The sequence below is a fragment of the Thermobia domestica genome, chromosome 1, assembly GCF_964235325.1.
Source record: "Thermobia domestica chromosome 1, izTheDome1.hap1.1, whole genome shotgun sequence".
In the NCBI taxonomy this organism is placed as follows: Eukaryota; Metazoa; Arthropoda; class Insecta; order Zygentoma; family Lepismatidae; genus Thermobia; species Thermobia domestica.
Window position 1 is genome coordinate 174061534 of NC_137454.1, and position 25471 is coordinate 174087004.

Below are 25471 nucleotides of genomic sequence, written 5' to 3' on the forward strand. Positions count from 1 at the left end.
TAACAGTGCAGGGAGTTTTATTTATTTGTTTATTTGTTGATTTAGTTTAGCGTTCCTTTCTGCAGCGACACCTGTATTCCTGTATTCTATAGACCTGTATTCTGGGACATGAACCTGTATTCTATTTCCTGATGTTTATTATTTTAACGCTTGTTGTTTAGTTTTAATTTTGTTAATACGAGGGTAAGTCAACTAAAAACCATAAAAGTAGAAATAAAAATCCGCATATGGCGCCAGTGAGCTGTAAGTTGGCATGCCTGTTTACGATAGTATGCCGGATGTCTCCTAGGTGGCAGCAGCCGGCAGATGCACAAACACCGGCGCAACAACAGTTCCAAAATGGCAGCCCCACTAGCCACATGCACCAGCGAGGAGCAGCGTTCTGTGATTCGGTTTTTGCGAAGTAAAGGTGTGAAACCGATTGACATTTTTAGGCGAATGAAGGTTCAGTATGGAGATGCGTGTTTGTCACAGCCACAAATCTATGAGTGGTGCCGGAAATTTGCAAATGGTGTTACGTCTGTGGCCGATGCTCCACGCCCCGGCCAGGCTCGGCGCGTAGTGACTCCAGAGACCATTGCAGCCGTTGAAGCCATCGTTTTGGAAAACCGCCGTGTGACAATAGACGAAATTGCAGCATGTGTACACATGAGTCATGGATCGGCACATCATATTGTGAATGATGTTCTCCAATTTCATAAGGTGTCTGCAAGATGGGTGCCCCGACAACTGACGCCTGAACTGAAACAGCGACGTGTTGATGCGTGCGAAGACCTTTTGTGGCGTGCTGAACGTGACGGTAATGCCTTCCTGTCACGAATCGTCACTGGTGACGAAACATGGGTGCATTACCATCAGCCTGAAACAAAGGCTCAAAGAAGCAATGGGCGGCAGGAAGTTCCACTCCGATGAAGAGGTACGCAACGCGGTGCACGAGTGGTTGCGCCGTTGCCCAAAAGACTTTTTTTCTGCAGATAATCAGGCTCTTCCGAAGCGCTGGCGGACTTGCATTGAACGAGGAGGGGACTATGTTGAAAAGTGATTTACTTCTGTACCCTGTGTGACCAATAAATAATATTTAAAAAAATAATTATGGTTTTCATTTGACTCCCCCTCGTAGTTAGGCTAAAAACTTGAATTGTGGCGGGATTAAGAAGCTTGTATACGTCACCCATAAACTCTTAATCTGCCAAGACATCTATTTTGTGGTGCTATATTTCATAAACATGTAACCGTAGATAACTATCTTAAAAGGAAAATGTCACAGTTCATGAAAATTATAAAGAAGCAGCTATATATAAATAATTAGAATAATTGTATATACAGGGTGGAAGGGAACAAGACCGAAAACCTTCGGGAGGTGATTCTACAGCTAAAAATAAGGGAAAAAAAGTTCAAATAAATAGGTCCAACACTGCGGCATTTTTGAGTAGCAGCCGCGCTGTTTCGCCGGCCTCCTCCTTCTAAGTGCAATATCTACAGAACAAATAGAGATATTGACGTCGGGTCAAAAGAATGTAAAGAAAGTCTTACGCCACGAAAATAAGGACTCAAACAGAAAGAGAAGAGTAAACTGCACAAGTGGACTCCCCAAAGGGAGAAGGAAATTCACCAAATGAGATGCAGTAGGGGATGTGAAAATGAATAATACCTACAAACGTAGAATAACCTGGTTATGTTTAGCGTACGTACTGAATGATCGATTGGAACGTGCAAAGGGGATACCCCACTGCAGAGTCGGGGAGCAATGTATACGACAGAATACACCACGAACGAGGTGGTTCGTTGGGACCGACGGTACGGCTAGAAGGACGGTATCGCTCTCGAAAATTTTGGTGGGGTATGTCTTTCTTTACATTCTTTTGATTCGACATCAATAATCTCTACTTGTTCAACAGATATTGCACTTAGAAGAAAGAAGCCGGCGAAACGTCACACGGCTCCAGCTTGAAAACGCCCTCGCATTCTACTTATGTTTATTTGAACCTTTTTCCTTGTTTTTAGCTGCAGAGTAACTTCCCGAAGTTTTTCGTTCTTGTTGTCTTCCACCATATATATATAGGCTTATTTTGTGTCATAAAAAGGGCTTTTTAAAACATCGTGTTTCCAATAGGTGACGGAGGACTGGACGAAAGATGTATTTGGTTTCTACACTATTTTCAAGAATCCTTTGGTGCTTTGTGGATGGGTTTCTGGACCTTCAGCACGGAAAATGGAACAACTGCCTGCCTCAGATGTAATGAAAAGTTGTATGGATCTTTTGCACAAATTTGTCGGCGGAAGATTTAATATACCACAGCCGAATGAAATTATAAGGTGTGTTATATATATATATAAGATATTTTCTATGTTCTATTATTCGTACAATACAAATTACACTTCGAAATAATATATTTTCATCCAAATTGTAGTAGAAAAATAGTAGAAAACAAAAAGTGGATTGAGTAATGACCACAACTGATGCTGGGCAATGTTTCTGTACAAAAAAAGCAGTGAGTGAGAATTAATGGTAACTCGCATTTTAATGCTAAAATGTATTTAAACGTGTAGTTTGTCTACATATGCAACCCCCCCAGAATCTGTCTGTAATTATAGAAACGTTTCTATTTAACTGTATCTTCCAATATCTATGCAACATGCTCAGCATTTCTTTGATATTTTTAGCCATAATCGAATAACTAAAGTACAACCTTCTCAAAGCTACACGTTTATGCTTACGTGGCGTAAAGTTCTCCTTGTCTGCCATCCAGCCTTAACCACCTTAGAACATCATTGTTATTCTGATGGTCATACAGTACATTTATGTGTTTGCTATTGCTGCAATCATCGAGTAAACTTGAAATTTTAATCAGAGTAGCTACTACTCTTCAGTATACATACGCTTCACATGACATCAGTTGACAGTATCTAAAGTAGTCTTATCTCAAATTTCACACCCTGTGCTTCCCTTTTCTCATGAAAATACTTCCACATTCCCATAATCATTTGTTCTTTATATCAGAATTTCTACACATGAAGCACAAAGAATATACCATGATAGGTATAATTTTTAACACACTAAACCAATTCATTCGTTTACTGTGATAGACACGATTATATGTGCTTTGTTTCGTGTAAATTATGGAAAAAATCGTCACATTTCGGAAATAGCTATTCGCGTAATGTTTTTCCACGTCGATTTTACATGACATTGAACTTTCGGAATTTTTATTTCTAAAGAACTAACAATAGCTCAATTATGGATATTTTTAAAATGCCTCGGTCAGTTACTTCGTAACTCCCCAACGAGACAACGATAGTCAGTGTAATCACTTATTCATCAGTATATTAGTACCATACTCAGTTTCTAAATTTCTTCTATACAAATTGTAAAGCCCACAACTGATTTATATTTCTATATTTGCTCGTAAACGATTACCACTTAAATATTGGTACGAGCTCTTCAACGATAGTAATGTTGAACATTTGTGTGGTTTATTTTTATCCACAGAATGGTTATAAAATTCACCTACTGCAGTGTATTTTCTTGATGAAAATTGGGTTAACTAATGAACAATGAAATTAATTTAATTTCCATGTTCAAGACACTAGCCGTCAACAAAACCTAAAAAATAAGTTTTCGTGTTACACAGTTCGTATAATTTTAACTGTTTTATAATTACAATTTGCCAAATTATATATTTAAATTGTAATTTATATGAATGCAAACTCAGTGTAGTTTAGTTCAGTTCTTTTTTCTAAAATTGTTACTGCATTATGATTAATATTTCTACTATATATAAATCAAAAGTATTTTGTACCATAATAAAGGACAAATAATCGTAAAAAACATGTCAAAATGTTTCACAATATAACTTGTTGAAAATACAAGATAAATACTGTATAATAATGACTTACAATTGTTATTGCTTAGTTTTCAAATCCAGTTTTCCTTGAAATTGAGTTTTTCATGGAATTTCATTGTATTTTTTTTTTTATTAATTTGCTTTCCGTTATGCACCATGGAATTCAGGCTATAACCAGCAGCAAAATGTAGAAGAACGAATGTAGCTTTCTGGCGAAATAGATAAAAAGATTTACTATAAGGATTAAATTTATTGTACACATCAGCAGAGCTTACAGTTCCTGTTAGCTTTAACAAAACTCACAAACTTTCCTCCAATACACTTCTTGCTAACTAATTGTTTATGGTATTAAATGTCTAAGCAACTATTACAGTATGTATTTCTTTATAATGAACTAATCGTATGAGAACACCTGTTTAGTTACTGTCTTTCTTTTTTATATATAGATCATCATGGCACACAAATCCTCATTTTTGTGGATCGTACAGTTTCATTAGTATGGATACTAAGAAACACAAAACTAGTGCAGCAGATTTAGCTAGTCCAGTGTGTAATTCAGACGGAAAGCAGGTAGGGCTTATATTAAAGTAAGAGAAGTGTTATATTTAATAGTAACAAGTATTTTCTTCAAATTTTATTTTACTCATCTTAAAACTATTATTTTACTAGTTCTGTCAGTGTTTGAATAATATAATGCTCGAGTAATAAGTTCTTCAAATATTCGAATAAAATAATGATTAACAATTGTTCGGATAATTTTTTTGGACCTTATTCGTTATTGTGGAACGTATAATTGATGCGGATTTACTATCAAATAATTAATATCTTTTTGTTCTCTGCCCAGAATTACAATATGATAATAGATAAAAATTAAACTGGCTTTTCACAAAGAATACTATATTAGTTGTATCTGTATTGTTTTCATTTTAGTGTAGTACTAATATAGTTTAAGAGGACTGAAAATGAAAAGGTAGGAGATTGAATTGAATTGAATTGAATTGAATTGAAAAAGGCTTTATTCAAGCGGGCGAGGTTCAGCATATTGCTGCTCTACCACCTAACCCTTGTCAAGGAAGTACATTGTGTTATACAAAAAACATACAATCAATTGAGTACAAAAGATACGATTACATACAAGAAAAATACAGGTATACAGTAAGATGATATATAAAAAAAAAAGAGAGAGAGAGAAAAGTGGTACTTTTAACAAATCACAAACACACACACGCACAAGTACGACAAGTGAAGAAAGAAAAAAAAAGCATACAAATACAAACATGAAAACAAATACATACCAATCAATAACATAGAGAAAAAATAAGCTATGCTTGTGATTCACAATGCAGGGAGGAGGGTGATGAAATATTTTTACAATGCATGATTATTTAATAAAGAATATGTACAAAGTCAAGTTTGATTTCATTGATTAGATTAGATTAGAGGTGAGTAGATTATGATTGAATTCAGCGACAATAATCAGTTTCAAGATTACCATTCAGAAATTCAGCATGTTTGTTGTATCCTTGTCGACCACAAAGTCACGAACACGTTTTATGTTCATTGAATCTTTATAACTTAGTTATTTTTTGTAGCTTGTGATTTTCTCAAGATTTCAAGATGTCTTATTTGTCATAATACCTGAATTTTAAATAAACAGAATAATTTTCTTTAACTAAATTTCCATTGTTATATTTATTTTTTTGAAATCCCTCCCTTTTTTTCGGGAATTCATAATCATATATATAACAAAAACGCATTTAGAAGCCTGAACATTTCAACACGTCAGCAACATGAACTATTTTTTAGAAACGAGGACACTCAGCTTTCATAGCGCCTTGCATTGTCCTTTCTTTTTAGTTCCTCGTACATCTTCCATTATAAACGTAAACGCAGCAAATGTACTCCAAAATTCAGAAAACATTCATTTTCGGCTATCCTTTTATTATCTGAACCCGTGCGCGATGAATGTGATTAACCTCAAGATATTGTAAAACCTGCTTGACCCAAATCTTTCTAACCATAACCAGCCAGTCAGAAAATCAAGAAATGTGAAATGCATATTATTTTCTCTCAACTTAATTACTTACACTTGGCTTACTTTTCACGTGGAAGGCAACTTCAATCTCGTAATCCTCACGAAATCATTGTTACATTAAAATGCATCCTGACAGCTATGATCGTTCACTTCATCTCTATTTCTTCATTTTATCTTCATTTAACTTAGTCTCATAAACAATTAGTCTCGTGCTTTACGCTCCTTACTCTCTATTCATTTTACCTGAAGTTTAATCTCTCGAAATCTATTCTGATCTTTACCTAGGTTGAGCTTGTTGAATTTGAATGATGATCACCTTTAAGACGTGTAACACTTTTGTGCTGTCAACCAGAAATGTAAAAAATTCTGGATGGAGAAAAATGCTAAGGGGGAGAGGAGAAAGCTGCTTGCATGGTAGGGTAGTAAATTAAACTTAGCAGTCTTCACAGTGTAGATTGTTTAGTCTACTTCCCAAATTAATTTTCCTGCTCCTGTCGTATGCAAGTGTTGAAAGCTGTCACAATAAACAGTATTTTAATATTCGGAAACAAGTGAATCCATATGCCAGTAGAACCTCATTTATATTAATATAGAGAAAGAAGAGTTAGTATATTCTGAATGAAAATATTCATATTACTAAATAGAATTATTACAGAATAGGTGCAAATCTGGGGAATTTACAATACTATAAAAGATAACAAGTATCTTTCAGATAACAGATTTCGTTGGATATAAGATATAATGTAAGTTCGTAATACTTTCGTTTGTTTAGGTGTTGGTTGGATGAAGAGTCTTTTTGACATTTGACAATGTTAAAGAAAAGACTCAGAAATTTGATGCTGTTGAATGGCATTGTTTTAATCCTAATTGTATTTGATTTTGCTAATTTGTTTCTGTAAATGCTGGTATATCAACTTTCGTTTGTTCATTGCTGTTATGGGAAGTGTAATTCCATTACTATTTCATGTATATTCGGAAGTAGAAACTTGAAAATCTTCACCTTGAAAACTATTCAGACAACTGATTTATAAAACAATAGTACATCATTTCTATTAATATAAAGGAACAAGAGAATCATAAAATAATTACGAGAGATAACGAAAACATTGGAAGTCATGAAATAGGAACAAAGAAGAAATTGGATTGTACCTACCATTTGTCGAAAAATAAATAAATGCTATAAGAAATATTTTCTTCAAATAAGGACTTCGTGATGGGGGTCGCTGACATATTTCCTTGTTGTTTTTGTTCTTTCTTCCTCAATCCTTACTAATTATTAAATTTAAAGTCACAGCTCTACGACGAAATCGATTATGTCGCTAACTTTGTTATACTGTATATGAAAAAAGTGTATCGAAAATTAAATAGTATTAATAGTTATGGCATATGCTGCAACCAAAATGGCACGGACTGATTTGATTTGATTTGATTTGATTTCCTCCAAGGAGGTGTTTTATACTGGCGCAGATGTTGAAATCCGTCTCGCCAACAACTCTATGAACACGGACATTCTTATCGCGTTGTTATAGAAATTAATACATTGTTATTAATAATTTTATATAATTTTCCAACAATTCTATTATGCTTATTCAAATTTAAATGCTGATAATTGTAATAATCTGGTGTATTGTTTCTAGGTATTGTTGTTTGCTGGAGAAGCCACGCATGACCATTATTATTCAACTGTACATGGTGCAGTGGAAACAGGATATAGAGAAGCGGATCGCATAACCAACATTTATGGGTGAGTATTAATGATAAATACATTTAATATTTCTGGAAAGTTTTGTTTCCTAGATGAATTAATAGTACGTTTGAATTATTTTTCAGAATTAGAAATCAAAATAAATACTTCTAGAGAACGTAACATACAGAATGTTCAAGAAGCATTTGCTATGCAGTGTTTTTTTTTTTTTTTTTTTTTTTTTGGTAAGAAATAGTTTTCTACATGAATTGCAATTTTGTTTAATGTAGCAGTCACTGTGTGTTTTATATTTTCAATATGTTTGCTTGTGCACCCTTTTTGCACAATATTCTTTAACCTAAAATAAAGCAGTTTATAGGAAGGTTCATGTACAGTTTGAGTAAAATCACTGAAAATTTTAATTTATTACTTTTACAATGGATATATGTTCTTCGATTTTTCTCAATGTAATTCACTATCTTTACTGGTTAATGTTAAGAATTCATGAGACGATTAGCGTTACAGCAAAATGAAAAAAACACACTAAGTTTATGTAAACAATTTCAATTATTATGTGGAAATACCATCTCAAGTTTTACATGATTTAAACTATTTTTCCTCTAAAACATAACAAAGTTTGGAGTCAAGAAGGAAAATAAGTATACGGATCTAAGTTTTTTTTCTTTGTTTGTCTTTCGGGTTCAAACGAGATTATCGCGGCAAGGAGGATATTACAGGATCCATAATGAGTAACACCTATTTGTAAAGTGATGTATAGTGTGTATGAACTCTAGTAAGTTATATTCTGTTTCCACCTTCAGTAGTTCATAATTTCGGCGAATGTTTCACTTCGTTCCTTTCATTAGTAGGGTGGGGTAGGGAACTTGGGATATTATAAAAAGTAAACATAAATAAATAAATAGGTAGCTAACTGTTTCTAATGACAAAAACTCATTATTAATTCTGGAGCAATCATTTGTAATTTTAATGATCTCTAACAGTCATGTTTGTTTTGCTTTTTTCGTTTTGTTAACGTTGTCAGACTGTGAAATATTAAATGACTTTACCTGTACACTTCTGTTTACAAAAACCTTAGACTACCTTCCAGAAACATAGTCCAGAAAAGTACCCTCGATTCTTACGAATTACCTGTAAGTCTGGATCATTTTCCCTGCATTTTTGCCAGAGTCAGGTGTGGAACTTGAACGATTGTATTGCAGTATGCATATAAAAATGTCGTTGTAGGTAAACAAAATAGCTACAATACAGGTAATTACGGTAATTTTAAGTCCAAATTTGATATATTTATATTTTTAATCTGGAACAATTTAAAAACATGAAAGTAGGGGAAATATCATAACTACAAATAGAATACAATGATTAATCATCTGCTGTACGCGATTTGTTAATTGATTCACTGCTAATTCGAGTGTCGCCAAAGCATTCCTTTATCCGGTTACCTTCCTTGGAGCCAAAACTAGGAAGAAATTTATGAAAAAAACATCAATACCAGTAGGGTAAAAGCATTCTGCAATTAGATAACATTCTGCTGTTTTCTGATATAACATGTGATTCATCCGACCTGTCTTTTGCGTAGGAGAGTGTGAGAAAACTAGTCTTTGTTTCTAAAGCAGTTGAAGATTTCAAGAATCAAAATAAAATAACATTTACTTGAATGTCAGTATTACAAGCTTCATGCCACAGTAAAGTTACCTTATGTTAGAATATACTACAGCAGAAAATAAACCAAAATTTGAATAAATTTTACTGCGCATAAATTTCTTTCTTTCTTTTTCTTTTCTTTTTTTTTAAGATTGGTTCCTAAAACTATATATATATATATACACTGCTCCACAAAACTTAAGCAACTCGAAGAAAGTGGCAGAAAATAAAACGACACGATTACTGCACCAATGAACAATCAGACGGTCCAGATGCACAATGCAAAACAAATGAAGACGAACAATACAGTTAGGATGTACAGAGTGACCAAAAAGTTCAGCACAACGATACCTGAACAGGTGAAGCTGGGTTGTGCGAGGTCATAGGCAGTCAATATGGCGTGTGACCACCACGAACAGCTATACAGGCACGACATCTGGCCTCCATGCTGCAAATCAGAGTGTTGATCAAGTCTTGCGGCAGATGGCGCCACTCCTCGAGGAGAGCTGTTTGCAGGTCAGGGAGAGTGCGTGCTGGTGGACTGCGCTGCACTATTCGCCGCCCAAGAGCATCCCACACATGCTCGATGGGATTAAAGTCCGGCGAATATGCAGGCCATGAAATACGCGTAATGTCTTCCCTCTCCAGGTACTCGGACACAAGATGTGCACGGTGTGGGTGGGCATTGTCATCCATGGAATGCTCCGCGGAAATTGCACACACGTGTATTGAGAATTGCACCCCGGTACCGTTATGCTGTCAAGTGCCATGTTGCACAATATGGAGGTCCGTTTCCCCATCCAGCATAATTCCACCCCACACCATAATGGAACCGCCGCCATAGGACGGCCGTTCAGCAATGAAGTTCGGATGATAGCGTGTTCCTGGCTCTCTCCACACTAAAGTCCGACCAGAATCAGACGACAGGCTGAATCTCGACTCATCGGAGAACACGCGCCCACTGGTGTTCCCCCCATGCAACATGTTCCTGACACCATGTGTAACTCGCACGTTTGTGCTCCAGTTTCAATGGCACACACAGCACAGGCCTTCTTGCATACAGTCCTGCTCTATTGAGCCGTCGACGAACAGTTTCACGACTCACGCGTTATCCTGTAGCCTGAAACAACTCATTGGCCAGTTCAGAGCATGAAGCTTGAAGGATACGTTTGGCAAACATTGTAAGAAATCGGTCCTCGACGGCCGACATCTTCTTCGGACGGCCTCTTCCATGACGTCTACTGACTTCACCTCCATTTTGGAAGCGACTCCACAGCCTCGACACAACACTTTTGTTCACGTTGAATTCCTTCGCCACTTCCACTTGCGATCGGCCCAATTCCAACCCTCCAATTATTCGCCCGTGGTCAAAGTCACCCAAATGTCGTCTTCCAGCCATTGCAAGGTGTGTACCCCACACAAGAATCACTAACTCAATGCTTGGAGCCTCGGACACTATGGGCTGTGGTGTACGCCTCATGGCATAAGTTGTTCACCGCGCTTGCAACTGTGCTGCTTATGCGATAGAGTGGGTGCTCGCCTTGCCTGTGTGTCTCTGTGTATGTGCATGCCACTAACCAGTGTTGAATGGGCCTTACACGTCACTTATACCAAGTTCTCTCGAGTTGCTTAAGTTTTGTGGAGCAGTGTATATGTATATATATATATATATATATATATATGTATATAATATTTCTTCAGGAAAACTATTAAGACTTTGTAATTTGTTTTCTGTAAAGTCCTTCAGCAAGTAACTTTGTATTAAGTATTCAAAGTAAACATATAAAAACGTTACGAAGAACCTTTGACATTACGATTTTTTTATTAAAATATATAATAATTTGTTTGTTACTTGCCTCTGGTGCGTGGGATTCCTGGACTTCCGTGATGGATAAGCATCGTGAAAGTAGGTGTTCTCGGAGTTCTCTCATTTCCTCCCACGTTCTTCATTCCACCATTATTATCCATCTCATTATCACTGTCTCCTTTAGCGTCGGTGCTTAATTGTAGGACGCTAAACTAAACAAGAAACTCTCTATTTTTAAATTAGGAAAAAAAAAAAACTATTCGAAGCTAAATTTTATAACAATTGTAACTTTTACCAGCAAGAGAAATTTGAATTTTTTGAAATGCAAGAATAATGATGATGTTTCATTATGTGAAAATAACCCTTACGCATTTTAAATTAATGATACACGATGACTAAAAGAAAGATAGTATTCTTCTAAAAGTTCCTTCTTAGAATTTCAGTAGCTTATATTTAAGTATATTTACGTCACTTTGTGCTTAATAACGATGCCACTTGCGTCAATAATAATAATAATAATAATAATAATAATAATAATAATAATAATAATAATAATAATAATAATAATAATAATAAAAAAATTGCACCTTACATCTAGTTTTTTTTTCTTTTTTTTTTTGGTAAACCAATATTAAATCCACAATTGCATTCGTTTAACTTAACATATACCTTTATTTGTTTAATTTTCTTAGACAAATGTATCTATACCATGTTTTCTTTATAATGTACAGCTTAATGCAATTCGTGTTTCTGTATGAATCCAGAAGATAATTCCCAACACTGGGATCATCCGAACTTAACATTTTAACATTATTTCATGAAATCGTTAATATACTTTTTCACTCGCGAAATCATCTGACATGATACCTACATTATCCCAAAAATGTTATTGTAACATGGATTTATATATATAGGGTGGATTCGCCAATAGTTGACCGCTGAAAAAAATCTTACTTCTAACTACTTATAAAACGTGATGATTTCATAATATTTGATAAAAGTGAATTATTTGTTTCATTTGGGTTATTTTGTACCATACCGTGTGTTAACTGCTCACTTAAAAAAAAAAAAAAAAAAAATCAGTGATATAAAGGTACGTTTTACAAAATCTCATCAAAATTCCCACTTGTCGACCATCGTCGCTCAGTAGTCGACCGCATTCATGCTATTAGTCGACCGCGCGGAATTTCTATCGTTTCTATCCCGTAGAAGTAATTGATTGCCTTAGATGATATTTGGAAATTGTATTATTCGTGAGATTTGAACTTGACAAAACAATGATATAGATTTTATTTAATTTTCTTTAAGGTTTTCTCCTTAATGATTATAAATGAAAGAATCAAGCTATTAGGGTTTGATACATAGCTACTTTATTTGGAATAAGGGCCGCGGTGGTTCAGTGCTAGAGCGTTCACCTCTGGCGGTTGGGATCCCTGGTACGATCCTAGCTCGCGCCAAATGAACTTTGTGGTGGACAAACACCGTGTGCGTGGGTTTTCTCGGGGTTCTCCCGTTTCCTCCCACTTTCTTCATTCCACCATTTCATGCATTTCTCATCAACACCGTTTCCTTTAGCCTAACCGGCATAACTGTGGGACGTAAAACTCAAAGGTTTTTATTTGGAATAATACATTTGAATATTAAATGGTTCTTCCATGTGAAACAAGATTTCTCTCCTGCGTTATATGCACAAGTTATCTTGTCATTTATGTTACGGCTTTACAAATTCTAAACGAAGTACGAGACACTAATAATTTAGAAAATCCTAAGTGTTTACGCTTCCCCCGTGTGAAATAGATTTCTCTCTCGTGTTAGATTTCTCTCCTATGTTACTTGAGCACACCAAGTTATCTTCTTATATATGATAATGTTTCTCTCCTGTGTTACTTGAGCACATCGAGTTATCTTCTCATATATGCAGTGGCGTATTTAAGAGAGGGGGCTTCCGGGCTTAAGTCCCATCCCGAAATTGTATTTACTATATCAAAGTAAATGAAATATCTTGCAGAATTTTCACATTTCCAGTAACAAAGTTAGCCAAGCCCCCGAGACAAAATTGTAAATACGCCACTGCATATATGATAAGATTTCTCTCCCATAGTTTTCTCTTCTGAGTTACTTGAACACATTGAGTTATCTTTTCATGTAATAACAGTAAGTTCCCTATTGTTTGTTCAGATAATTTATATGGTACAATCTGCACACTGGAACAGCTTATCTGCAAGATCTTCCCATGCATAGCCAGATAGATCGGTGCATCGAAGATGGAACCATTTATCACACTGATCGCAACCTACTGGTTTATCCTCACTTTCCAAAGAAAAATCGTTAATTATCACTCCACATCCTGCACATGTGGTTCCATCGCCGTAGTCAATTGCATCTTCTTCGTTATGATGTTCTTCTACAACAGTAGAGGTCGTCTTCTTCGATCTTTGGATTTTCCAGCTTGTTGCTTTTTTTTGCTGTTCTTTCATCTCTTTTCCTCCTCTAGTTTCTTCTGTTCTTGTTTAGCAGTCGGTTCTCGGCGATATTATTCTGAGCTAATTGCAAACGGTATCTTCTTTACTTTCCTCCGAGGCTTTTTGACTGGATTCTTGGCAAGGAATTTTTTTTTTTTTTTTTTAAGTTGGGGTTATGTATATTGGTCTGATAGTTTTAGATGTTGTTACGATATTCTTCTGAGTTGATTCACTTATTCCAGCAACAGCATCGGTTGCAATGTCTTTGTTTCTTGCCGAATATCCTTCGTAGGTTCAGTTTCATTCAGTGGAGTTGATGTGTTACCTTTCTTCTCATTTGATGGCACAAATTCTAGAATAGAAGCTTCCTTTCTCAGAATAATTAAAGGCCTCTCTAATTCTGTTGTTGGAGCAGACATAACTAATTCTTAGTTTGGTACAATATTGATTTCCTCTTTCTCATGTGCTGCAATGACGTCGGATTCCTCATGTTTCGTTGGTAGAATAGGTGCTGTATTCACTCTGTTTTCAGTTGTTGGATTGGCTTCAGCAGCCAATGGCTGGAGAAGATCATTTACTATATCCTGACTAACAGTAAGAGTAGCTTTAGACAAGTATTTATTGTTATCATCAACTACAAGGATTTCACCAACTACAACTTGGTCATCTACTGGTAAGCCCGCACTTTTATAATCAGTATGTAGTGTTTCGTCCATCGGCCCTTCTGCTGGAAGTTTCAAAACTTCAAGGACTGTGTTGAAGTCAACCGTAGCCTTTAGAAGTTCATCCTTGTACATAATAAGATCTGCTTCACTAACGTTTGGCTGAGTGGAAGTACTCTGTATGATTTTGCATACACTCTTGAAGCATTTTGTGTAGTCAACGGCCTCCGGATTGAAAGGATACAATCCACATTTGGGAAATCCATTCTTCGCTGCTGCTGTTTCTAGGACCTCTGCAATAAGTGGTGCAAACTGAACTCTTGCAATGGAAGATAAATTATGTTCTGTTAGATAGCTGTGGACAACGAATTTCCAATTTGCTTTTAACGCCTTAAAGACGGATACATCGCATAGTTGCAAAATATGCGTTGCATGAGGGTACATGGCATACAATTTAATCTAGTTGTTGTCATAAAATTTGCTTACTTCATAAGTTAAGTAAGTTTTGTGACCATCGATGAAAAGTATTATAGGCTTAGGTATGTCGTGATCTAATAGCCATTTATTGAAATCATTGGCGACCCATTCAAAGAATGTCTCGCTAATCATCCACCCAGATTTGGATTGTCCTATCACAATCGACGAGGAAATATTGGACACAATATCTCTGGGTACTCGAGACTTGTATGGATAAACAATCATTGGAGCAACTGTTTCTTCCGAAGCACTTAATGTTCCTAGGAAAGTAAGGATTTCCTTTTCCTTACCTTGAACCTCATAAATATTCTTCCAGACTTTTGGTCCCAAAATTTACCCGGATGATGGGCACAATTGAAAAGAATATTCGTACGCGTTAAAAATTCTACGTGGATCTTCTAGAATGAAAAGATTGTTCGTACTGGTGAGGTAGGTCTTAAGATCATGGCACGGGTGCTAGCCATTAGACCAGCAAGGAGGGATTATTCTTCTCGTGTAGAAAACTTCGTTTTACATTGAAATAGAAGATTGTTAGCAAAAGAAACTTTCAACTAAGTTACTAAACAAATTCCAGTCAGCAAAACGCGAAACACAGTATGAAAAATGTGGTCGACAGGTGGCAAGAAATATTCCAATAGTCGACCAACATGAGGAACAGGCGGTCGATTTTTAGGATATGTCACGAAATCGAAAATTTTATACATGCAAGTTGAAAAGCAGACCTTAATACCAAACAGGGAATAATTTGAAGCAATTTGGCGAATTCTCAAATAATCCAATAATCGACCACCCTTGGTCGACAATTGGTTTGTATGGGAAAGAAAAAATGCCAAATTCCGACCACATTTAACACGTATATTTTTTATTTAATACTTTTCAGTTATTGACAAATTATGCTGATACAGCTTCTAGACTAACTTAGTTATGTAACAGAAACATTTCTTACCTCACGTACTATCTATATCCTCAGAAAAACGAAAAACAACAGAAGCACAAGATTCTCATTACACGCTGACGTAAACTGCGCACTTGAGTCGTAATTCTACAGATACGTCGAAATTTATTGGTCAAAGACGACCAGCTAGCCAAAGGAGAGTGAAACAATGAATGTCATTGGTAGTGTATGATGCAAGCTTTATCATGAATTACTTTTCGCTCCATAAGACCATCAGATATATTTTATATACACAATAGAAAGCAAAAATGGTCGACTATTGGATGGTGGTCGACTAGTGGCGAACCCACCCTATATATATATAAGGTGTAACATAAATTCATGGCCCAAAGCGACGAGGTGATTGCGGACATGAACATTTCCATTCACTTTCCTATAGTGAGCTATTGGAGCGACTCGACATTTGAACACCCTGTATCTCGGAAACGGATCAATATCGGACCCATGTTTATAGGAACATTTTTACTTATTTGAATGTCAGCAATCACCTCGTCACTTTTGGCCATGCATTTTTGTTATACCCTGTATACACACACACACACACACACACACACACACACATATATATATATATATATATATATATATATATATATATATATATATATATTTGGTCTAGGAATTAATTCGTGCGGTTGGTACGCACACATTGAAGCTGTAGTACAAACACAAAATACATAAATACCTTAAGAAAAATATTGTCCATCGCTAGCCACCACTTTCGCCCATCTGTCAGGCAATGTACGGATTCCGTGGCGAAAGAAGTCCTCATCCTTGGAAGCGATCCAGTCAGAGACCCATGTTTCGATATCTTCTGAAGAAGTAAACCGCTGTCCAATCAAATCGTTGTTCATGCAATCGAACAAGTAGTAGTCCGAAGGAGCAACGTCTGGTGAATACGGCGGGTGGGGTAAAACTTCCCATCCGACATTTTCTAAATAGGTTTTGACCGGTTTTGCGACATGTGGGCGAGCGTTATCATGTTGAACAATAAGTTTATCATGTCTGTTCTCCCATTCTGGTCGTGTTCTGGCCAGAGCTTGCTTCAAACGCATTAATTGTCGTCGATAACGTTCTCCATTCATAGTTTCACCCGGTTGCAGCAGCTCATAGTACACCACACCTTTCATATCCCACCATATGCACAGCATAACCTTTGCACAGTGAATATCTCGTTTTGGTTGTGATGGACCTGGTTCACCTGGTTTCACCCAGGCCTTTTTCGTTTAGGGTTCTCGTAATGGATCCATTTCTCATCACCCGTAATAATTCGATGCAGAAACCCCTTTCTGCTCTGTCGTTGAAGCAGCAATTCGCAAATGGTTTTTCGTCTTTCAACGTCTCTGTCTTTCAATTCATGTGGAACCCAATGTGACATCTTTTGAATCATTCCCATGGCTTTCAAGCGTTTGGAGACTGTTGTTTGATCAACGCCTAATGCTGCTGCAAGTTGTTCCTGCGTTTGACACGAATCCTGCTCGAGCAATGCTGTCAATTCTTCGTCTTGAAATTTTTTTGGCTGTCCAGCTCGCTCTTGGTCTGCCAAGCCGAAATCACCACTTTTAAACCGTGCAAACCACTTCTGACACGTTCGCTCAGCTAGAGCATGGTCACCATACACTTCCACCAAAATACGATGACTTTCAGTCGCACTTTTCTGCATGTTAAAGTAATGCAGCAGGACACCCCGCAAAAACACTTTATCAGGCACAAATTGCGCCATGTTCACTTAACTACAAACTGGTGTTGTTGACGCTTTAATCCACTGCCCTATACTACGAACGATACGCGATGACAGGGGTTTGCAACACATGTGTGGATACACGGAACTGTGGGACGCTCCGTTCGTTGCGCCATCTCTTGTCCACCCGCACGAATTAATTCCTAGACCAAATAAATATATATATATATATATATATATATATATATATAGAGAGAGAGAGAGAGAGAGAGAGAGTAAATCTTTGAAAATAACTATAGGAAAACGCGAATTGCACACTACACTCGGTCTTTCTATATGAAGTAACAATAAAAGAATAGCACGCAGTGATAAAATAGCCGAACATTCAAATTTGTGCAAAATTCGACAGTAATAAAACCCAAGATTGCTGGTTCGATTTTTTTTTTTAAGTAAGACCATTGTAAAGAAGTTGTTGTTTTCCTGAATATAGCTTTCAACAAAAGGAAACATTGACATTTTATTCTTGAAGATTTCTTTCATTGCTGGTTCAAGTTTTTTGACAAGTTTAGTTTATTATTATTATTATTATTATTATTATTATTATTATTATTATTATTATTATTATTATTATTATTATTATTATTGTTATTATTATTACGCACTCAAATTAAAGCAATGTTCACCAATTGAAAGCTCTTGTGTAATTCATTATATTTACTGAATGTATTAGCAAGGTAAGCTAGCAAAAGCCAATTTTCGTCATGTGAACAGTGTAATTGAAAAATCCTGGTTGAACACACCCTAGTGAGAGCCGTCGGATCTCTGTATGAAACAGCAAATGCTCATATTCAGCTCCTATTTCGTGATTCAGAACAGAAAATAATCTGGAATTTTATGACTTTGATTTGATAAAATTTACAATATTAATAGCTTGTGATAATGTAGAGTTTAAACCAGCAGGACACTTTTATAGCAACCAAAGCTTCGCGGTGAAGACAGCAATGAACTCGTCTTATTTGAGGTGCTGACTTCATACCTTAAGCAACTAACTCACTATTTTTTCCCCTATCATTGTACGAGCACCGTCAGTACATAATCCTACACATTTCTCCCACTGAAGCCTTTTTTGTTTTTTCACAAATTCATCCAATTTCTGAAAAAATTTCTCCGAAGTGGTTCTTGTTTTTAGATCTTCAGTAAACAGAAATTCCTCAGCAAATTCGTTATCTTCGATATACCTCACAAAACACACTAAATTAGCCATATTTGCAACATCTGTGCTCTCATCAACTTGTAGAAAAAAAAAAAAAAACTATTTTCGTCTTTGATATAATCCTTTTTTTCCCCCTCATTTGATGCAATTTAATCAGTTCTTTTTAAACACCATATTGTCTAAAAGGAACACCGTGTCAATTCGTTTCGTATATTTATCTCCCAAGATACAACCGAGAATCTCCTTGCATGCTAGTAGAATGAGTCTCTCTCCATCTGCGTGAGGCTTCCTTCTCTGTGCGATAAGTAAGCTGTGTAGTTAAAACGGTGTAGAATTTTCCTGCCACTTCTCCTATTATTCTCGCAAAGGGAAGCTGAGGTCTGCTGTGATATCAGCAAGAGCAGTGTTTTATTTTCAATTCTGAAATTTGCATTGAGATTTTCAATTTTCCAGCAAAATATGAACATCCAATCATAGTTCCTATTTATAATAATAATAATAATAATAATAATAATAATAATAATAATAATAATAATAATAATAATAATAATAATAATAATAATAATAATATTTCATCTGAGGGATTTATTACACAAATATATAACTTTTAAAGAAAGCAGGAGAAAGCAATACAATCAAATTGTATAGAATTTACCTTCGACTGTCTTTTATATGACTAGAATTTTGTGCACCGTGATCTGTTTTTGAAACCTTGTGAAACTTATGTTTTAAGTAATTTACAGATCTTTTAAATTAAAATTATTCCCATCTCATAATCCTTTCCCGTTCTGTTCGTAGGTTTTCCTTTATCCCATGTTCCTGTTTATTTTATCCTTTTCCTTTAAACCTATTTTTGGTGTATAACTAAAATAGATGATTACAATCGAAAAATTCAGCGAAATTGAAGAAATTACTAAGGGCGTTGAGGTAAGTACTATACAATTTGAAATGCATGACTTCTTTGTTTTTTCAGCTGTAACATAATTCATTCACATTATTAAAGTGATGAGTAGAAACATTAATTCCGTGGATTTTGTCTGCAATATTTTTACTGGATGGTTTCGGCCACTTAAGCCGTGGCTTTGCTCACCAGGAAAGTAATTTATATAAAGAAATCAAATCACTTCATAAACACTATTTGCACTTTTAATGTTAGGGTTCATAGTTGGAAAGAGACTTCTTGTTGAACTGGTTGTTTGTGTAGAAACATTTTCCACAGCAATTTCCGTGTGAAAAAAGTGATAATTTATTACTGTGAGAGTCCTGTAGCCACTACCTTCCTGACCCGCTTAATTACTCGCCTTGAACGTGTATATTCAGTTATGAAGTAGCGAGTTTATTTGATTTTTACATTCATCATTGCTGATGCAACTGAGGATTGCACTGAAGAACTTTTCACTATTTCCTTAAAACGTTTCAGGAATTATAAATTGAAGTAACACAGGAGTGACAAATATAAGAACTACTACTGGCTTAAGGATGGACCAACTGTGGATTAATCAATTCAGTTGTATTTACTGTAGTTAAGATGTTTTTTTATTATTATTATTTTTATTATTATTATTATTATTATTATTATTATTTTGATAACTATACACAATATATAAAACACAGGGCTACTACAAATGATGTCTCTGATACCATTCGCATCTTGTGTTAAACGTATAAGAAGTAGAACATTTAAACATACTGCATAAAGAGAAAAAATTACAATTTTCAGCTAGAGTTGCTACAAGTGTTCGATGTGCTTTGCTTTAGTCATGTAACACGTCCACACAGTAATTTTAACTCCATCCACACATATCGGAGCATATCCTGGTCAACGCTATCTACAGCTGCTCTGATTCGATTCTTTAGATCATCAAGATTAGCTGGCAAGGATGGTTTCCGCAGCACTTTCAGTATATCTGATGTGGTATACCAAGCTCTTTACCAGCCTTTACAGTCCATTTGCTGGTGCTTTGCACATGAGCTTTTCTTATGCGCGCCTAGCGGTCAAACTGGTGTACTAAGACCTCCACGAAACTTACCTCAAACGAAACCTAGTGAATTTCTTTTTTCATGCTGTACTTCAATATTCTACGCCTTATACTTACAGCCCAAGATGCGAACGATATCAGGAAGCTCATTTGTACTAGCCCTATGTAAATATAGTGTCCATAAACTGGATAACATCTGGGCTCTTTTCTCCTCTCCGTTTCTATGTCCTAGTAATTGTAGTAATAAACAAGACGTGTAATTATGTTTATCAGATTTTTCATTCCCCATTTATTACCTTATTGAATTGACATAGGCTAATTCAGTCTAGTAGACCGTCTATAATTTTTTTATTGTCCTCTGACAGAGATAGAAGGTTCTCTTCACTTATATCTTTTTCCAGTAACGCTGTATACTCAAAGATATCCTGCTTTGAACATATACAACAGAACCCAGAGCAGAGAATAAATGTTCCTATTTCGTCTAGCTTCTTTTATATATTTATTTAGTTATTTATCATCTAAAACAAATTAGAAGTTAACATGAGTTTTTCGATTCTTTATAAATAAAACAACCATCATCTTAATTTTTTTTTTTAAAGGGTAGATACTATTTCAGTAATTTAACAGAGACTTTTCTTATTATTTTGTTTTACAGTAAAACGACAACTGCGAAGCTATGATTGTCTATGAGGAAATAAAGACATACGGGAATATTGTTAACATTTATTTTTGTAAGAAAAAATTTAAAGACGAAGTGCATTAATTATTGTGTACCAAATGTTTTACGATGAATTATTCGTCAGACTCAGTACTGATAGCTTTTGGTCTAATATAGTTGATTACTAAGAATAAAATGTAATTTTGAATTAAGGGAATGATTTTATATGAAATTGGTAGTTGATTCAGTATGGTAGACAAAATTATGCTTTGTGTTCCTGCATATGCAGATAACATAAACATCTATGTTCTCGCACATATTTATATAAAGAATTCCATTGTGAGCAGCGAATCTTTAAATGATTGTTCAGCTTAAAATAATTTATTGATTTTTAAACAGTATCCTAATACAATCTCTCTATCTTTCTCTGTATAAGACCCTGAAAAAACAAAAATCATTTGGTTTCTGTTCCTTTTGTATATGTATGCATATTTCTCAGTTTACCAATATTAATTACAACCTAGCGTTATGCTTAACTGAAACCAAATGTATAACTAACTTTGTATTTATTAATATTGATAAGCTCTCTTTGTATCTGATAAATGAAGGAAATAACCGATATTATATCACATCAATGCCTTTGTAGGTGCAAATTTTGTGATATATAAAGAGTGAAAACAATTCACGAATGGACCGAAAATTAAATCCAGGTCCCCAGGTTGGTGTGCTAATGCGTTAACTACACCACACTACGCTACACAGCCCGTTTCCTGAACAGCTATATATTCTGTCATTCGTGAAGTCACTACGCAGTTACTCAGACATTGTATCCCTCTTCGTATCATTGAAAAGAATTATGCTACTTTTAAATACATTATACGAGAGTAAGGAAGGACATCAAAAATTAAACTGTGTCTTTACGTCAGAGATAAATTATTAAAAAAGAAATCGCATTTTAATCTTACCTGAATTTGTCTACTTTCTGCACGAATTTACTTGTCAGAGTGGTTTATAATTAAAGACCTAACTTGTAATTTTAAAAATAGCAGATTAAACAAAATTAAGCCATTACCTGTGTGAGACATGTTTTACTATTACGGAAAATACGTTAACGCAAGCCTAACCAAAAAGATAATTAGCATAAAGGGATGTACATAATGAATCAACGTGTAAAAAGTAAGTGACATATCTCATCAAATTTTATTTTTTTATTAATAAAGTGATAATTTATTAAAAACTAGTAGGTAAAATAATATTTCTGTGGTACGTTAGTTGAGAAGGTTGTCTTTTTGTAAATGTCTTAGAGAAAAAGACTATGTTGTAACCAACCGATGAAGTAAATGGAAATTAGTCAAAATGCAGACAGAGCAGGAGTCTTCCGATAGGTTACTGTTGTGAACTTTGTTATTGTTCTTTTTCTATAGTTACTTCATAACATTTTTTTTCGGTGAAATGTGGGTACATATATTTGTCTTTGGTTATAAATTAGTATTTTGGAAAAAAAATCTCAAGTACTTTTTCACATTCTTTTTTTTTAAAGATTTGTGTATGGTAGGTAAGGTTATTGTAGTACATATGTGAATAATGAGAAGAGATTTACTTTTAATTATGTTGTCAGTTTTGTAGTAAATATAAATTAATATTATAAGAAATTAAGTTCTGTTTATTACACATTAAAAGAAAAACGAAATTATTTTATAAATTAACCTCGTTTTTATTTTAAATGTGTAACAAATAGAATTTAATTTCTTTTCCGAAGTAGATAATATTGGAATCACAATAAGTTATCATCTTCTTCTTGAATGAATTGTTTAATTGTTTGTTTGTGATCTCTTTATTACTCTTCACACATAAAAGTAAAAACTAATATTGCTAGAGAAACTTAGAATCTTCAATTAATATATTTTGTGTTTTTTCTGTTCTTTTGCTGGAAATTCTGTATAGTTAATGCAATACTAAGCTCAATTTAAAAATTTACGTTTTTAGCGGGTCAAAACAGAGCTTGTATTGTTTCGAAATCTGTGTTTTCAATGCCAATGTTTGAGGTGATTATAGTATTTGAGTTCTTTTAATGTTTGTGGGAGATTTTAAAGACATTTAATATAATTGTTTGTTTTGTAATTAGTAGTGCTTCTTAATAAAACCTATTAAATATATGTTTAACTGTCTTTTTTCTTTGTTCTTTTTCTTAAAAAAAAACCTTTATTCTATACTAACATTCCTTTAACTATGCTGTGTACTTTATTCAATTTTGTGTGAAGAAAGTCTATCTGTAAGTAATGGAAATGGTGACTCCTTTAATATGATATTACTTTAGTCAAACTAATCATCCTTATTAAATTACAGTGTGTTAATGAGAGGAAAGTACATTCCTGTGGATTACATACGATAGAATTCAGCAAAGCAGGGTAGTAGGCCAGTGTGTAGAACAGCTAGTCGAGGGTTTCGAACCATCATCTCTGTAGATGGTTGCTTAACGAATGGAACGAACGGTGTAATGTCTAAGGAATATGAGAGATGTATTAGTGTTTCTGAACCATGTAGGATAATAGTCTTACGAGTGACCTTAGGAATATGTGGCTTCACTTTGTCTAAAAACAGAATACCATCTTAATAATTAACGAGCGCTGACTCTTAAAAATAGAAGGTTTTCAATTTTTCATACTACGTTCCAATTATTACTAATATTCAGTTGCAATTATTTGTCCAGATGGTAGCAGTTCGTGATGCAAGATATTCCGAACAGGCCACCAAACAGAGTATAATTGTCTGTCGATCAAGTGGACTTTATGGTGGACAAACACCATCTTGGTATCTTCCCGTTTCCTCCTACTTTCTTCATTCCATCATTTCCTTCATTGCTCATCATCACTCTCTCCTTTAGCCTAACCGGCGTATCCATGGGACGTAAAACTAAAAGATTTCATTTAATTTTCACCCATTCATGTATTTTCCAACAGTTTTTATTTATGTTGTTCGCTGAAATTGTGTAATAAAGCACTAGTTTAAATTATTACAGGACTATCAGTTTGCGTTATGAGTGTTCTTGCACTTTGATTAGCCTCGCAGTTTGGTGCGAATTGTTGGTTTTAGATGTTGGAAAGCAAATCACTATATATTGTACTTTTTAAAATCAGGTAGGCTATTTTGAGTCCCAAAACACCTTTTCAGCTGAAGTTTGAGTCGTGAATTTCTTTTTCATTAGTGATCCTTATTATTTGCACTCCATATTTCCACTCTGAATTCTCAACCATAAAGAGGAGCCCATGGGATTATTCCTGTGAAGAGAAACTGTCTTCTGTTCTTCCTTGGCTCACAGTGCCAACAGAGCGGACATGTTCTCTCTGCAATAAAAGAAAGATAAATGGAGCACCTAAGATCAAATTCTCATAGCATTACCACAACAGTATAAACTTTTAACATATGAGGGCAAAAACCAGGTGCATGATCTAATGAGAGAAAGTATGGATATTTTTTTTATTCTCGTATATTTACGATAAAATAAAAATTATAACAAAAAGTATTTACATGATAGTTGTAAACGGGAACATGCTGAAGATACTATGTAACTGGGAGATTTTGTGTAACAGTTCCGTACTATATATAAGAAGATAATTAAAACATAGTCAATTTTATGATCGACTAGTTAATCTGATTACCATGATTACCAATGTGTCTCTTTCCAAAGTTCAGTGTTGGATCATAATCCCAACTACAGCCGTCAGTAAGTTACAGTAACCAATTGTAAATTGATTCCCTGTAATTTTCTTCTGAACAAGACGCATTGTACTTTCATTACATCTTTTCCGAGTTAACAGTAGTAATAGCAGAAAAATATGACTACCTCTGGCTCAAATCTCTTGACGTTTGAAGCATGTCCCCTTCCGTTGTCTAGGCATGTCCCACTTCCGTTGCTGCGTTGCTGCATACGAACTTCTTGGGTCCCGGGTTCGATCCCAGCCCCCGCCAAGTGAACTTTGTGGTGGACAAACATCGTGTGCGTGGGTTTTCTCGGGGTTCTCCCGTTTCCTCCCACTTTCTTCATTCCACCATTTCATTCATCACTCATCATCACCGTCTCCTTTAGCCTAACCGGAATAATCGTGGGGACGTAAAACTCAAAGATTTCATTTCATTTTGCATACGAACTTCATAATTCTCGCTTGTAGAATTTGCGCTAATCCGCTCGATAAGATTATTGTTCTTGAGGATTTCTTTCCTACTCCAAAAAAAAGGACATTGTTCTTCTAAACATATACGAAAAAAATCACATTCATAGGTCAAGTGGTTCAGCTTTTATTATAGTTCTTTTGTTTACATGTTAAGTCACATATACCCCAGATATATATCA

The 25471-nt window shown here is 35.0% G+C and overlaps 1 protein-coding gene across 2 annotated transcripts in view; it reads left to right on the forward strand.

Moving 5' to 3' along the window:
- Nucleotides 1-25471, forward strand: part of LOC145691148 (uncharacterized) — a 202866-nt gene that overhangs the window by 133495 nt on the left and 43900 nt on the right. For both annotated transcript variants that reach the window (XM_081766877.1, XM_081766878.1), the window contains exons 7-9: nucleotides 2114-2316; nucleotides 4292-4415; nucleotides 7518-7624. In XM_081766877.1, coding sequence (XP_081623003.1) covers nucleotides 2114-2316; nucleotides 4292-4415; nucleotides 7518-7624 — 434 coding nt within the window. The remainder of the gene's footprint in view (nucleotides 1-2113; nucleotides 2317-4291; nucleotides 4416-7517; nucleotides 7625-25471) is intronic.